An 18132-nucleotide genomic window follows, 5' to 3' on the forward strand; every position below is an offset into this window, starting at 1 on the left:
TTTTGAATATTAATGAGTATATAGTTAAATTCATATGTACTTTAGGAAATATATTGTCCAATTTATTGCTGATATTATGCCATTGTCTTGCATAATTTTTCAAAAATTTTTGTCTTTTAAACTGATATTATTTTTAAGAGATTGAACTTGCTTGCCATATGATAAGTCAAATTGATAGCTAAACACTTGGAAATATTTCTAGCATTAAAAAATGTGTATTTTTAGTCTTGTCCATATAGAAGGAAGTGTACGTCACAGACGCATTTGGACAGTGCTACAATATAATCTTTGTGTGCTAACTTTATTGACCAATTGGAAGTGAGAAATCTATATCAATTTTATCCCGATTGATAAGCTGAACGCCTGGAAACATTTATAGCATTGAAAAATGCGTATTTTTAGTCCTGTTTACATCAAAGGAGGAGCACGTTATTATAGACGCATTTTGTGTTAGGAAATAACTTTTGTGCGCTTACAATCGCGAGTCGTTGCACATATACATATACAAATATAAGTGAACAAAATTAGTGATAGAAAAGTGAATAACATCCCCGTTACAATCTTTTTCCTAAACCATTAAATTTTTTACGATGACTACGATAACACATTTGCCCGACGAAGTAATTGCTATCATTTTGAAAAACGAGAACGTTAACATAGAAGATATTTTGAGCCTTAAGTCCACCTGTAAAAGATTAGCACAGATAACACTAAGTAACAAGTTTTGGGAAGAGAAATGTTATCAAAGGTACTTTTTCACTCATAAGTTTCTTATATTAATTTTCTGAATTTATTTCACACTTGATCTATATTCATCGCTTAATAAAGCACCCTCTCCAAAACAATAGCCAAAAAGTAAATTTATGTTATTTCTTTATTAATTTATGTCTATTGCTTTATTGCATATTGAACCTGTTAATCTTAATGTGTCTAAAAGTTCGATGAGTCATAATAAGCTTCGTCGAGATCAAGTTATGCATCATTTCATAAAGGAAATTTATTATTGCGTGAGTGATTCATCACTCATTGTTATTTTAAATTAGGGTTTCAATATTTCTTTATATGGGTTCTATTAATTTGTGAACATAAAAGTTACCCTGTATCTTTTTTATTATTTTTTTATTTATTATTATTATTGTCTTTGATTGATTGATTGATTAAGAACATATTTTTTATATAAATTTTATATAAATTTTTTATTTTAAATCGTTCAAAACATAAATTTCAAAAAAAACTCTTTCTTACTATTGCATTACCAAATTTTTCATTTTTATTATATCAATTTTAGGAAGAAATTTATTTTATAGTGTAAAACAAAATTTTTTATAATGTTTGTTACTTAAGTATGTTGTTGTTATTTTTTAATATTCCAACTTCAAAATATGTAATAATACACGATTATATATATAAATGTTTATTTATATATTAATATTCAAATAAGAACACACTTTTATATATATTTGTTTTATGATTTACTCGTATAATATTCTTTTTATCTTTTATAAATAATTATATTTTTTGGAAATAATCCTATTATTTTTTTGAAATTTTCTATACTTATTTTATAGTATTTACAACTTTATAAAACATTGTGTGTAATCAAATTCTCTATTTTATTGACATTTGTAAAGATTAAATACTTCCTTATTCTACAATATCTTTTCAATTTTTATTTTTATTTTAATGATATGTAAAATTAAAATATTTTTAATTTGCCAACTCGATTATTTAAATGCCAGTTTTATTATTTAAATATAATTTGGAATAATAAATTTAAATATATGAGATTATTGCAACAAATTCGATATTATATTGTATGTATGGATTCCTTTCCATTACTCTCTATTAATTTGTATACAATTAAAAAGTTAGATATAAATAAAAAAATTAATATGTATGTAGAAGAAAATGTATTATTTAAGCTTTATATTTGCTGAAAGATATTACTGCGTTATTTCTATATAATTTGTGAAAATTTCCTTTCTGAAAATCTTAGATACTTAGATTCTACTGTTATAAAAAAGTATAATACAGAGAAGCTGAAAAAAACTTTTGATCATTTAAATTTTGAAGAACAAATGAAATCAGGAATACAGTGTACTAAACAGCTACAGCATTATGTATTACTAATGTCCGACTTGAATTTATCAGAAACTAACAAAGAACATGAGCGAAGCGTGGCATAGTAGGCAGCGCACTAGCCTACAAAGCCAAAAGTCCCGGGTTCGATTCCCGGTAGAATCGAAAAATTGTATACGCTTGCTCCTCTCTCGGAAGGCAGCGGCAATCCACCGAGAAATCTTGCCATGAAAACCTCTCTAACTTAGCCGGCATTAAACTGTAGATCCCATATACGTGTGATAATCTGATGCGCAACACAAGTATATGAAAGAAAGGTTTTGAAAATTCTATGATCTCTTTATTGCTTTGTTTGAGACGAGCTAAATAGAATTATTTCTGCAGAATTATTTCTGCCATGGTAAAATTCAATAAATTAGATAACTATTAATATTACAAATTAAATTAATTTTTTAAATTAATTGTTTTACGATTAATGTGAAATTTTTATTCAGGAAACCCGGTTCTAATTTGACAAATAACTATCACTTTGGCCTAATTTTCTATTGTCTAAGACAATATCGATTTCTATACAAGCAAATCAAATTTATAAATAAGCCAGAGGAAAAGCAGATTATAGAACGACAACTTATTATTTCGGCTCAATATTTTCTACCACGTGTGTCTTATTCAGTCATAAATACATGGCTAGATGGTATTGCGCAAGAAGTATTATCTCGTCTTAAAAATAAGTATCCCATGCATTCAATATTCTCGATCCCGTTGGAGCAATTTTCTTTTTGGGGAGATAATAATATTTCTGAAAATTTCTGGAATCCAACAGAAGCAACGCAAATTATGCGTATACTTGAAGAATTTATATTTTGTGATTTAGAGATTCATACATTATATGAATTATTGATGATATCAAATTCTGAAGCCAATTTAAATTTTGTAAGTTATCTTAGATTATGTTAAATTACTATAATAATTTATCATCATATGCAAGAACTATTATAATTTTAATATTTTAAACGTTTATTAGAGGCACAAAAAGGCCAAAAGATGTCTTAAAGACGTCTAAAAGACTTTAAGACGTCTTTTAGATGTCTTTTGGACATGTGTGCTGTCTGGGTAATATCTAATGCAAGAGATATGATGTTTACAAAAAGATTACACAGATAATAAAGGTATGTTATTACACACTGTATGTCTATATACTTTTAATTTTAATGTCCATACATCAATGAAGAAATTATATTATAATATTATATAAGATTTAAATCATTATATTATGTTATTTGAGAAATCGCTTGACAAGATGTGATAGATTTGAAGTTGTTATTATATTTTTACAGGTTAAATCTGATGTTGTAATAACAAAAGAATTAAAAGAATTAAAAGACGAAAAGAGAGGACAAAGTGAAATTTGCGATTGGAATGATAGTATCGTATAGGGAATATAGAAAAAACCACTGTGGTGTAATAATTGGTTGGCATTATAAAGACAAACAATACTTAAAAAAAAAATTTATTAAAAACCAAATAAAGAGTATAATTCTAAGTTTTAAATACACAGTAAGAAGGACTGTACTAATAAATAAACATAAAGACCCAAATATTAAACCATATTACATAATCCTCTCTGAAAACCATGAAATTTGCTATGTAGAACAAGGTATAAAGATTTGTACCATTTTTATAAATATGGTTACGAATATGATCTTATATCTTTCCAATGTATATCTTTTGTTTTAGATTTTATATCGATATGTCCACCAAAATGGATCAATCATATTGAAACAGGACGATACTTTTCTACATTTGAATCCAGAGAAAGATAGGGATGTATGTGGGAGGAGGTCGGACGTGTCTTTACGCCCATTTGATCAACGAGCGACAGAATCCATCCGTGGCAACGACTCATTACGTTCCAAATAAAATCCTGACACAATATTATCCAATCGATATCGCTATTATTCAAGAAATACTTTCCAGTCAATAGTGTGCATTACAACATTTACAATTCGTAATATAAGTATGTTCAAATTATGCATAAATTTCTTACTTTTTATGTATGGACATATTGTGATTCTAGACATTATAAGATTAAAAGTACGATACTAATAACATATTGTGAAAACTAAAATATATTAAGAATATATGTAGAATTATGTCATATTATATGTTAATTAATTTTTGTGATCTATCTGAATCGATCAAACATTTTTTTTGGTAAATTTTCAGATCGACAAATCATAAGTCAAGTGAGACGCAAAGTATTGTTACGATCGGGGAGTTTTACGATAAAAGAATATTTTTCTCAAATATTAATAACAAAGTATTATGTATTTCTGTAAATATGATACGTCCACACCAAGAGAAAGATGGGTCGAGAATATAATAATTGTATTGATATAACAATTGAAGGATATAACAATTTTACAGAAGTCACGCAGTGGTGGGTCAATCAGTGGTGGGTGACTTGGATCGAAAGAACCATAAGCCCGAAAGACAGCCATTTAGAATCGTTATTACTTTGTTTGTTCGAATGTATATTCGGTGATCCCTTTTCGATAAGAGAATCTAATCTTTTTTATACGACACGGGATCAAGTGCGATCTTTATACTAGAGAATGTGAGCGGTTCAATCAATTAATAATAATTTCATAAAAATCTAAGTTTATTAAAAAAAATCAACAAAAGCACTTTTTAATCGATATATTATACATATTTAAAAATAAACTATTAATTTCTTAGCATGAATGTGTGTATGTTTGTTTCATTCAATGTTATATTATTACAGAGGTCATTAATTAGAATGATGGGGGGATTTAATATTAGAATCTTTAAGTTCTGGGGTTGGTAATTATAACAATTTTTTCTTCTTAGTTAAAAAAAAGTTAAAAATCAAATAAATAAAATTGTGCTCATCTGTGAGAACAGTGAATTTTTAAAATCGAGAATTTTATTTACTATAGATAGGAAAAATAGATTATTGGATTAGAAAAGGTAAATTAGAAGGAATAGAAAGCTCGACACAAACATGGATTAGTAACAATAAGATGAGTATGATATAATATCAGTTAGTCAGATAGCTAACAGTTTGAAATATCGAAATAATGTAACCATGTCATAGCTGAGGGCAGTGATTATGATGCAGTGAAATCGTTGTTGACGGCTCAATTTGTCGTTAAAAAGACATAATATTATATATACATCGACGAAAATGTTATAATATTGGCATGAAGGTGTGTTTCTTTTTTATGTCTGCTTAAGAAGCTTCGAGAATTCACAACTGTTCACTGATTTGTAAATAAATATGGAATAGAAAAAAAGGAGTTAGATTATATTAGATGCACAATTTTTCAATCTCATGTATTTTATTCTCATTTTGAGGAAATACAATGTTGTTATAAGGAAGAGTATAATCCCGAGATATATTTAATAAACTATTTAGGTTTTTTGATAATAATATTTATAAATATAGAGTTTTCAAATAAAGAGTTGTATGTAAATATATATATATATATATATATGTATGTATGTATATACAATATATATAGAAACAATATATATATATATATATATATATATATATGTATATATATGTATATGTATATATGTATATATGTATGTGTGTGTATATTTATATATATATTTATATATTTATATTTATATTATTATTATTATTATTATCGTTATTGTTACAAATTAAAAATAAAAAGATCTTACGAAGTTTTAAAAAATTAATTACAATAAATACAATATTGCTTCTTAAATAAATCGTATTATAGAATTAGAATGTAAGTATAAATAAAGCATTGTAATACAATCTTTTTTCATAATCTATTAATGCTGATTATAATAAATTTATCGGATTTATAGTTTCTTCTCCAGAGTTTGAGATTTAATATACAGTCAAATTATTTTGACATTATACTTAACAAACAATTTAATTTACAACATTAACTATTTATTTATTCTACACAGTACAAAGAAATAAATAATTTGCAAATCAAATTCTATAATTTTATAGTAAAAAAGAAAGAAAAAATGAAACAATCTCGACTGAATTTTTAATTGTATAAGAACGATCGATGCTACAACAACGTAGCGCAGCGTACAGCTTAATATTTTAGCTATTACGTGTCATTACGAAGGTTTACATACGCAATAACCGCGGTCGCTTACAAATCATCATAAAACCAAATGTTATCACAAAATAGAACTTTGCAAAGTCCGAAATATTACGTATGTCGGGAGTCCTAATCAATGTGAGATTGTTTAACCGTGCTTAATTGCGTGCTGATTACGCGTTTTGCCGGACATACGCTAAACAATACATTACACATTATTCCCTGCAAAAATCATCGTTCGTTTTTAGTACAATCCACAAGAAATGTATATGAAAATTCATTCACGCGTTCATTCACATCAGCTCATCATGACTGTAAATTGCAAGTGGCTTTTAATGCAAAATTAAGTTTCTTCTTTTTTAGATTGAAAAGAATAATGAACTGACGAAATAATTTAGCAGTATCGAGACGCGATTTGATGTATTTATAAAATCTGGAAAATATTTTCTATTATTTATAATAATAAAATTATTGCAACATGTTACAATTGAAAATGCATGCGAAAAGAAATACACATTGTTTAAACGAATATTGCTATATCAAACGCAATATAATAACTTGAACTATATCTTTTGCTTGGAAACAATTATGCATGATTTTCATTCTTTAGCAACCATAGGCTTTTTTGCAATTGATATTATCTTCTACCAAACTTCGTTTATTACAGTTGATCTGCTCTCGCGAAAAGGTTGTCCGATATTTTTCGCCGTGTTTATAATGTATTTTTCTAAAATTTCCTCATCTAGAGGTTCGAAAGGAATAATTTTACTAACAATATTTGCTTCGGTGAAACTATCTTTTATAATATTTATAGTTCGGTTCATGTCTATACTATAAGTCAAGTCGTCATTAATTCGCTCAATTTTAAAAACGGCCAATATGATAAACTGTCTACTATCGTATGCTTCTTGATACATTCTCACAAAATTTATGACATCTGTGGAATGCTCTGCCCTCAAATTTTTCAAGACAACAAAGTTCGTCGGATACGAAGATGAGAAACCATTATCATTTCTTTTGTGGAGCCTTTTTTTTATAATATCCACCGTATATGACTTGTCGATGCTTGTACCACCGATAAGAGCTACTACTTTTAAAAGAGGTATATCTCGCTGAAGATATTCGGTCAAAACTTGTACTGTTTTATCATGATCAAATATCTCTTTTTCTAATTCGACAATGTCAGGCGCAAAAATATCATTGTATTTATCATTCTGATCTATATGCGAAAGTCTAAAATAGAAATACAATAAAAGTAGAAATACAGGTAGAAATGATAATGATAAGATTGTGGAACATTGCAACGGATAATTCCGAGAAATTTCATTTTTCATAACTTGAATATCTTTCGGTTTTTTATATTTTCGACCCTTGTTAGTTATCATAATTGGTTTCGAACGAATGCGTGCTAATTTTTCCCTAATCATTAAAGGCAATACGGATTCTTCAATATCCTTTAATTTCTTATCTACAATTTTCGGTAGATTACATAGATGCTGTCTCGTCCTAGCCATTCCTATCTCGCCAGACTCATCGAAACAAAAAGGCATTGGTTCCCGGTACTCCTCTTCTTCCACATCTGACTCGGCAGATCCTCTGCGAAGAAAACATTGATCTCTTATAACATAACAAGTTATATTGATATATGTTTGTATATTAATAAGTCCATATTTATTGCGCGAGTCAGAAAATACAATCGAAAAACTTTTGGTCAACGAATTTATTTGACATTTATTCAGTCTTACAAATGAATAAATGTAAATTTTAGACTGAACTTTACAAATTAAGATGTCATTAAAGACACATAAATATGTAATCGCGTTTAGATAAAATGAAACAAATTAATAAACGCTTCTCAACGCGGCTATATAAAGACACAAAATTTCCAAATATCTTACTATCTTGAACATCATTTTCTAAATATTTCTCTTACAGAAATATTAAATTTTATTTTTTATTGCATATAATACAATAATATTCAAAATTATATTCGATGTAATTTTAATCGAGAATTATAATACCTAGCGTAATCTTTCGACATAGGAGAAAATAATAATTTCTCGTGTGACTCTGCAGAATTATCGATATTTAGAGGTTCCTCTTCTTCTACAATATCAGGCAGTAATTTATTTAGAAGCGAATGACTTGGTCTGCTTTCCTTTTCTTTCTTTTCTCTGTGATGAAAACATTGATCTGTTAATAATATAACAAGTTATATTGGTATATGATTATATTTTAATAAATCCATATCTGTTCTATTAGTCAGAATATGCATTCGAGAATCTCTTAGTTAACTCTTAGTTAACTTATTTGATTATTCAGCCTTGCAAATGAATAATGTAAATTTTATAAATTAAGATGTTAATAAAACGAATAAATATATAATCGCGTTATCATAATACGAAATAGAGTAAATGTTTTTCAACTCGTCGATGTAAAGACAAAAAAATTTTCAAATATTTTAACAACTTGGATTATTTTTTAAACGTTTCATAGAAATATTAAATTTTATTATCGCATACAATGGGATATTATATTATTCGATGTAATTCTAATCCAAGAATATATAATACCCAGCATAATGCTTCGATGTAGGAAGAGACGACGATTTCTCATGTGTCTTGGCAGAAGCGACATTTTCAAGCTCGTACTGCTCTTCTTCTTTAATATCGGGCAAAATCATGTGCATTACCGGTCGATAGGAGCGGCTTATCCAGCCTTTCTTTTTTTTCCTTTTTTCCATAATATCGAACTGGGATGGTTCGCTGCGAAGAAGATATCGATCTGTTAATAACATAACAAGTTACATTGATATATGTTTATATTTTAATAAATTTATAACTCTATTCTACGAGTCAAAACTTACAATCGAGAAACTTTTAATCGACGAATTTAATATTTATATTTAGTCTTGCAAATATATAATATAAATCTTAAAGAAAAACCTTGCACATTGAAATAATAGAGAAACTACTAAATATATAGTTGCTTTAAGACAAAAATATGACAAAGTAACGAATGCTTTTCAATTCAGCTGTACAAATATAAAACATAAACACAACATTTCTTATTAGTTTAACTTTGGACATCACTTTCGAAACACTTTATATGTATTAAATTTTATTTTCGCACATATATCATGCGATAATATATTCGAATAATTCTAATCGAGAAATATAATACCTATTATATTTTATCCCACTTGATAAAACCTGCTCGATGATTTACTTTGAAAAATGTCGCAGTGCCGAATCCAAAATAATAGGTCTGGGACCCTTCTATGAAAAGAATGATGATTAATTCCGCAGAATTATCGATAAATAGAGACTTGGTTTGCTTTTTTCCTTTTCTGTAAATTGAAATATATAATCGAGAGATACTTTTAATCGATAAATTTATTCATATTTATTTAGCCTTGCAAATGAATAATATACATTTTAGAGTAAATCTTGTAAATTGAGATGTGAATAAAATAAATAAATACATATAATCACGTGAAGACAAAACGGAACAAAATAATAAACTCAGTTTCTCAACTCAACGTTATCAGGACACAATATGAATACAAAATTTCCAAGTATTTTTAATCTTCAATATAATTTTCGAAACATCTCATAGAAATATAAAATTTTTTTCTTGTGTGTATAAATGCGATTATATTCGAAATAATTTTAATCGAAGAATTCGATCTCATTCGAGTAGAATTATCGATATTCAGAGGCTCGTGCTGTTCTTTTACTAATATATCGGATTGGGAAAGTATTCTGCGAAGAAAACATCGATTAGTTAATAGTATAATAAATTACATTGATACTTTATTAATATTTTAATACGTTCATATTTGTTTTGCGAATTAAAACATGCAATCGAGAAATTTTTAGTTGATAAATTTACCTGATATTTGTTTAGTTTTGTAAATGATTTACATTTCCTTTCAGAATTTATATATATATTTGAAATTTTTATTTTTATCTCTTTTACTATTTTTTAAAATCCATTCTTTTTCTCTAATAATGTGGATAAACATATGTGCACCCAAACACATATTCATTGTTCTTTTTTTCTTGCTTATTATATTTATTTTTTTATTTCTTTTTTAATTTTTTACATTAAGAAGAGGAAATAATATTACTGGTCACAAGAGCATTTTTTTCAAAGTTGCGCGCGACTGTCAATAGAGAAAAAAAACGCGTAATATATATTTATGTTCATTTTTTATCGTCATGATATTTCAGAAGTGAATGTGATACGCGAGTAATATATTTTCATAAATAAAAAAATAAAGATTTTTTATATTTTATCACATTTATTTTCTCTCGGTCACAGTCGACATTTTGAAATGACCGGCGAAAGTAGTGTTGACGAGAACTGTGGTGTAAATACTTGATAACAGAAATCATCGTCGAAAATGCGCAGGACATATTGATCAGTGCAATGTAGACGTCAAAGGATTCATGTCGAAGGTGAGTTTCCTTATTTCGTGAAAAAATTAAAAATTTTAAAAAAGATATTTATTACGAATATGAGGAAAGATCGTAGTTTCAGCTAGATTAGGTTAGATTTTTTAGGCGCGTTGTTTTGAAAATCGACTCTAATATTGCAGCATGTAATTTCGTTTTGGAAAAGGAAGTTATAAGAAAGAATAAAGAGTGAAATTGCAATTAATAAATTTTATTTGGTAATGATCTCGAAGATGAGAAACACTGAATGAGGTACAGGTTTTGAATGAAGAACTGAATGAACAGCATAAGGATATATATATCTCTATTTTCAATATTTAATATTGATTTTCTTATAAATGCAGGCCTTATAAGATCAATTTTATCATATGTTTTTATCTCGTTTACTCATGTATAATCTATGTTCAGTTGTATTATGTATTGCCAATTTGTATGCAATAGTGAATTCACGCATAGTATTTACAACAAATATCTATGAGCTAGTGATCATTAAAAGCATAGGAATATTGCAAAGAATTGTAATAATTTTAGGTCGATATTTTAATACCAAGAATAAAATGTGATACTTGAAAATCATCTCGTTAAATCATATTTAAGTTTTTATTTTCTGTACTAAAGAGCTATTTTCTAGATTTTTATTAATAAAGTGTTTCATTTGATTTTTATAGATGTTATGCTACATAATATGGGATAGCGAAAGAACTTATTTGAAATTGTACGCTGTCTCATGACATATCAACATGATGTTTCTTCCTATCGACTTGACGACAGAACAGTGGATTGGCCATTTGTGCTGCATACGTTCAAATTTTCATTCTGGATCTCAAAGGCAATTAATGAACCAATTGAGGAATTTGGCATCGTACTTCAAAAAGAATTTTTGTTGTGAGTAGAACATTTATTTAAATATTGCTCTATTTTAAATAATATATGTAAATACCAATATTTTGTGTCATTTGTATTTATATTTATATTATTATTTTGAAATATTATTAATATAATTTGGTGTATTATCTCTTATTATTGGCTGTTATAAGATATCATTGATATCTTTTTTTTTTTTCAAGCAATAGCTAATAACATATTGACTATTTACATATTGCTTTTGTTTCTATTGATCTATATCATAGTTTATAATCCTTTTATATTCTTTTATATCCTTTTGTAATCCTTTTATATCCTTTTTCTAGGATATCTGTTGATCGAGTCTTACATATACTATTTTACTTTGTTATGCAATTCATGTTTGTAATCTGTTTTATTTTCTTTATTGCATTCTACTGTTTGGCACTTGCAAATTAATATTCAAAAAGATTACAGAACTTGTATTAAAATTGTGGCAAATAAGTGAAAAGTATTGATTTTGTATCTTATGATTTTTTGTTTTACATATTTTAGTGGATAATGCGCATCATTTTACATTTTAAGTTATTTTTTACTTTAGCTCCTTTTCCATCTTGCTTTAAAAAAATATTTAATGTAAAATATATTTGTTTCGGTTTAATTTTATTTTACTATATTACTTCAAATTATATTTTACAAGAGAAACATTTTCTATCATCCATTAAGCATTTTTCATCAATAGTTTGCAACTAGCTTTACATTATCCACAACTTTTGTGGACAAAATCACATTAGATATTGAAAATATATAGATACTGAAATTAAACTATTAATTTTACAAATACAATTACTTGCTTGTTCCAATGACGAGATCATGTACATGAAGTTACATATTCTTTAGATGTATTGATTAAATCAAATATCTTGGCGTAAGTAGTTTAATACTTGGATAATATTAATGTTGATAATTTCTTATATGGATTTATCGACATTTGTATAATCAAAAATTAATGAATAGTAAAAATCATGAATAAATATATGATTAGGATATCATTTTTTCATGATTAAGATATTTTTTTAATTCAATAATTTTTATTTAAATTTAACTTCTGTAACATAAATCAACGAAAAAAGAATTAAACTGATTTTTCATCTCGAATGAGTACTGATGTTTAGAATGTTTTCTTTGGCTATCAAAATGTCGTAGTTATTATTATTCTTACGGTATAATATTTGAATCAATTTTATGTGATGTCAATTGTATTCATAATTATATTTTTACAATTGTGTACTCGAAAATATGTACAAAATCCTATACATATATAAAATTATTTATAAATATACACAAAATTAATTGACATTTTTGAAGATATTTTAAGCTTATTTTTTGCTTCTTAAAATTTTAAGAGTTTTGTTAAAAATGACATCACGATCGTTTGACAATATATGCATACATATACGTATATACATATATATACATACATATATATATATATATAATATTTATGTATATATACATACACAAATATATACACATTTATTGAAATTAAACTATTAATATTGCGAAAAAGATATGATTATTCCGTCACAATGACAAGATCATATATATGATATTACATATTTTTTATATATATGCCGCATAAGCCACATCTTGGCATAAAATGATTTAATATCTAGTTAATATTGAAAATTTCTTATGAATTTATCGACATTTGTACAATCAAAAATTGATAGAGAGCACTCGAATATTACAATTACACATGATTAGAATATCATTATATTTTTTTAACTTAATAATTTTTATTTAAATTTAATTTTTAATATAAATCAAATAAAAGTATAATATAAATCAGTAAAAAGAAAATTAAATCGATTTCTCATCTTTAATGATATTCGGAACTCTTTCTTTGGCTATCAATGTGTTGCGATGCTGTATGACACGAATTTAATCATACTTTTATACAAATTATTCTTATTGTTATCATTCAAGATGATTTTGTTTACTCTATCATGCTTACATCTTGTAAGAAAATCTTATATAAGATCTTATAATATCTTATAAGAAAATCTATAATAGCTAAGAGACTATTATTTTATCAACGTAGACATTAACATATCCTTATCCTTGCAAGGATAGCAACTCTAGCAACTTTATAGCTCACAAAATAACTGCAAATCAGTTTTTTTAATTAATATTATTCCTGCAGTACAACGTTTGATTCGATTTTGATGTCATAATTTTATATTTTCACAATTTGTGTGCTCGAAAATATGCACAAAATGATACATATATAAAATTATTTATAAATATACAAAATTTATTGCGACATTTATAAAGATATTTTAAGATTGTTCTTTTTTTACTTTAACAATTTTATTAAAAATTACAGTCATTCGATAATATTTATGCATATAAATTTGGCTTCGATATAAAACAATTTATCTTTATAATTTTAGTAATTAATATTATTTGTCATTAGTATTGCAACAATTATCATACTTATTGTTAGTATTTAACTTCTTATTAGAATCTATTTTATAAATTCGTGATTTGACTTTTTATCATGTAAATTCGTTCTAACATTTCTTCACTATTATAGTACATAATTCCAGTCGCATAACTTACAATATATCGTTCCTCTCTGTTCTTACATATATACAAAAAATCTATTTCATTGTGACCATTTTAACTTTTTATTTTAACTCTTTATTGCTATCAAATAGGAGATATACTAGTTTAACTTCTTTTTTGCATTTGCTCCCAAAATATAATGTTCGATTTCAGTTTGCCAGGCGAGATCACGTCTATATCGTTATTCTCTCGTTTCGATCGTACGATTTCCGTTCGATTCATTGATCGTTCTTCTATCAGTGACCGACTGACTGGCGGCGAGGACACTTTACCAGGCATTTGACGAAGTCCTTCTCGAAATTCTTTCGAAAGAGATCTAGCTGTCAAACTATGCATTTGTCTTGGCGGTTCGATTATCTGTATCTCAGGTGTGAACGATCTGTCCTTGATATCGTCTATCTTCGCCATCTGCGAGATAAAAATACATGGCATTGATAGAATATTTAAATTATTAATATGTAGAATGAAAATTACTGTGTACGACATTATATAAATGGTATATCAATTTAAAAATTTTTTAAATATGATTTTTAATTTGATAATCATTTTATATGATCGATAAATTTCGCACAATAAATAAAGCATGAATTAAGTGCTATCACAATTTATAAATTCTTTTTAAATACGAATCCGTATCCAATTAAATTTACGTAAATTTATCTATAAAATTATATATCTTTTTATCTATGTGTTTTTTATCTCTAAAATAAATCCATCTATTTTTGTATTATTTATATCTAGATATAAATATATATATATATATACTATATATATTCTTATAAATTATGGACTTATTTGAGAATTTTACTCTTTGAATATTTTTCAAATATATATCTAGCTCAAATTGAAATCTAAGATCTAAATGAAATTTAATTAAAATGAAGAGACTATTTCGTTAGTTACCGAAGCTCTGTTTACTTTCACTAGCATGGTCTCTGTTTCGGAAATTTGTCGTCTGCCAAACACTTCTGCGAGTCTTTTCACCGAGGGCATCGTCCGCCACTCTTTTTCCGTTCCTCGAAATTGTTCCTTGCTTCTGACATATATATCCTCGAAGGATCTGTCCACGTCAGAAGAAACTTCGTCATAACTGTTCAGCAGCGAATCATCTTCGTCGCCGATCGCATCGCGTTCATCCATCGTTGTTCCTTCTTCTGATTTATCGATTTCGCGATCCAGCAGATTCTTGGCAGTCAATTCGTCCTGCTGATCTTGTTTCTCGTTCACGTGAACCGGATTCGCATGGTAATATACTTCATCAGCAACATTCGGCATTGATTTGACCGATATCAGTCCTAAACCCACTTCCTCAACTTTATCCCGTAACTTATTGAGATCCTTCGAGCTTTTCGCGAAATCTTTACAATCGAGTGACTTTGGCGCGTCGATCAGAGATCCTTTAAATCCGCTACGTTCGATTGAGCGTCTTATTAAATTCGATTTCTCGTTGTTCCGTGATGATTGATCCAATTGATTATTGGAGCAAGTACGACGCAAGCCATCCTGGTAGCCGAAGGACTTGAGATCCAATCTGTTGATCATCCTCTGCTGCCGAATGATTTTCTTTTGATCCGTGAATTCGTTCTCGAAACCATATGCCTTCAGATCGATCCTTCGAACCTTTCGTTCCTTGTCATTCTTGCACTCGGTTTCGAGATTATGCTCCTGATTGTTGAGCTTGGCATTGATTTCATTTTTGCTATTTTTTCTCTGATTCTCCAGGATGTCGTCCGTTCGTCGATCCTTCCATGTCGTCTCATCAGGCGGGTCTTTCTCGTTTTTGACTTTCTGATCGTCGCTGGGATCGATCATCGAAGTACGCGAATTCGCAGCGCAATTATTCGTTTCGAGATTAATTACCTCGGCGTTATTTCTGCGGCACGATTCCTCTGTCGCCTTTATATTTTTATCTTCTTGCAGGATTGAAATATCGACGATTTCCTGGGATATCGTAGATTCTTCCTAGAACACACAAAATATTGATCGATGTTAATTGTCTCGCACTAATGAATTCATTTGAAAGCTGCGCATTTCATAATCACGTTGTGTCCTGAGTTTTTATTATTTTTTCTTTGTTTATCTTTACATGCTACAAAAAGGTTCCTGCACAGAATTCCTGTCTCTTTTCTCTTTGTCTCTCCTTCCTAGGGCTATTATACGATTAATATTATTATCTGATATAATATTCAATAACGTACATTTATTATTTTAATGATATAATAATATTGACAGTGATGTTAATAATATTATATATATGATATTTATATTAATATTATAATGAGATAAAAATTTAATAGAATAGCACTAGTATCATTAACGCAACGTATGATTTGTAATATCACCGACATTTGAAAAAGTCGCTGACAATAATTATTAATCGTATGAATGTCTTTTCTTTTAATACATATTGGCCGTGACTTTATTAGAAAATTTATTAATGATAAATTTGTTAATATAATAATAATTATTCTCATTCTATTATTAATAATATATTTATCATGCTAATTATTAATAATAGATTTTGTTACTTTGACAATAAAAATTTCAAATTTTTGAAGCCTAAAAAGCCTAATAATTTATCGCATTCGATAGTTCTAAATTTTGTTTTTTTATTTATTTACACAAATTTAAGTTTTTGGAGACAAAATTTTGCACGATATGTTTTGAAGACCAACATGTTTTAAGTAAAAAGTCATGCATTTGTTTTTATAAATTAAAAATAAGCCATTCGTGTTAATAATCATGCGATAAAGGGATTTTCTGTGGTAATGTGATTAATATTGTTGCTAATATGTTACATATAATATGTGATGTAAAATTAATAGAACGTTATGCACAATTATGCACGATAAATATTATTAATTAATCTAATAATCAATGTTATTAGTATGATATTGAATAATGCTAGGGACTTCATGAATAATTGATAAAGCATATTAGATAGAGAATCTTGGAGTACAATTACAGTTTTTTAAGCATAGATTTAAAGGAATTATTAGATGGATAAAAATGCAAAATTATTAAATTAATTGCTGAATTACAATAACAACAAAATTTATAAGAATTGTTTCCGTTTGTAAACATTTTATAGAAAATATTAATACATTCATTTATTAGTCATGGCATTATACATATGTAAAAATAGATGGTACTTACCAATTAATTCTTTTTTTTGTAGCTCAGATGCGGAATTGATTCCGTCGTGTTAACGCGACCCGAGCATATCTCACATTTATTTAGATTTTATCGATAACGAGTAGATAACAAATTAGGTCGTATTTTTTGTAAAAATGCGATGGACAAATTTATACATGATGAATAACTTGATATATTATTAATGTAAAAATTAAAGATATATTTTAGAGATATCCTCATTTTAGGAAAAATTAATAAAAATCAAATTTATGATCAATATGTGTTATGGTTAATATATACCAAAGTACCATAGCTATAAATCTTTTGCTGAATCTTGAAATGATTTTATGTAGACCTTTCCCAATTTTTTGATATATAGGAAACTATAACTTTAAATACACAAATTTATTCTGTACTGTCAAATCATTTGGAAATTATAGTACATAATTATTGTCTATAAAATATAATACATGATCAGAAATTTGCAAGTTTTTTGTTATAAGTCTTTTTGAAATAATAAATTCGTATTTACAATCGCCACTTTAATATTTAATTGAAAAAATTATAAAATTGTAGTGAAAAAATTTGCAACATTTCACAAATGTGCAAGATATTAAATATATATAAATATGCTTTTAATCAATATTACCAAGATAAGATTCAAAATGAAATCTTGTTAAAAAAAACTTCTGCAATATAAATTTGTAAATATTAACATTAAAATTAAACAGAAACCGTCACCTGTAAGTTTCATGCGATTGAAATATTAATTTTTATCTCATTATTTAAATTAGTAAATTAATTAAGATTATCGTATATTAATATGGGACACAAAGAATATGTACATACACAAACAAAAGATAATG

The 18132-nt window shown here is 27.0% G+C and overlaps 4 protein-coding genes across 9 annotated transcripts in view; 2 read left to right on the forward strand and 2 right to left on the reverse strand.

The window, feature by feature from the left end:
- The first annotated feature begins 564 nt into the window (after positions 1–564).
- LOC145966361 (uncharacterized) lies at positions 565–3816 on the forward strand. Its single transcript, XM_083090407.1, has 4 exons — positions 565–748; positions 2574–3012; positions 3104–3136; positions 3463–3816. The coding sequence occupies exons 1-4, from the start codon at positions 591–593 to the stop codon at positions 3814–3816; spliced, it is 984 nt and encodes a 327-aa protein (XP_082946533.1). The 5' UTR covers positions 565–590.
- Positions 3817–6129: 2313 nt separating this feature from the next.
- LOC145966922 (uncharacterized) lies at positions 6130–9524 on the reverse strand. The gene is made up of 4 exons (XM_083091348.1): positions 9381–9524; positions 8771–8962; positions 8219–8371; positions 6130–7793 (listed from the first exon to the last, which is right to left on the reverse strand). Exons 2-4 carry the CDS (start codon positions 8938–8940, stop codon positions 6842–6844), a joined length of 1275 nt encoding a protein of 424 aa, XP_082947474.1. The 5' UTR covers positions 8941–8962; positions 9381–9524; the 3' UTR covers positions 6130–6841.
- A 904-nt stretch (positions 9525–10428) lies between these two features.
- LOC145966143 (choline/ethanolamine transporter flvcr2b) overlaps positions 10429–18132 on the forward strand; it is an 89006-nt gene continuing 81302 nt past the window's right edge. For all 5 annotated transcript variants that reach the window (XM_083089989.1, XM_083089987.1, XM_083089983.1 and 2 more), the window contains exons 1-2: positions 10429–10660; positions 11326–11542. The gene's annotated coding sequence lies outside the window, so the exon portion shown is untranslated. The remainder of the gene's footprint in view (positions 10661–11325; positions 11543–18132) is intronic.
- The window catches only part of LOC145966141 (uncharacterized), a 71586-nt gene continuing 65301 nt past the window's right edge, over positions 11848–18132 (reverse strand). For both annotated transcript variants that reach the window (XM_083089969.1, XM_083089970.1), the window contains exons 15-16: positions 15035–16093; positions 11848–14539 (exon numbers count right to left, since the gene is read on the reverse strand). In XM_083089969.1, the coding sequence (XP_082946095.1) occupies positions 14237–14539; positions 15035–16093 (1362 nt within the window). In that variant the 3' untranslated portion in view covers positions 11848–14236. The remainder of the gene's footprint in view (positions 14540–15034; positions 16094–18132) is intronic.

This window comes from Camponotus vicinus, unplaced genomic scaffold (assembly GCF_025532165.1).
Source record: "Camponotus vicinus isolate PSW18456_S1 unplaced genomic scaffold, iyCamVici1.0 SCAF_2, whole genome shotgun sequence".
Classification (NCBI taxonomy): Eukaryota; Metazoa; Arthropoda; class Insecta; order Hymenoptera; family Formicidae; genus Camponotus; species Camponotus vicinus.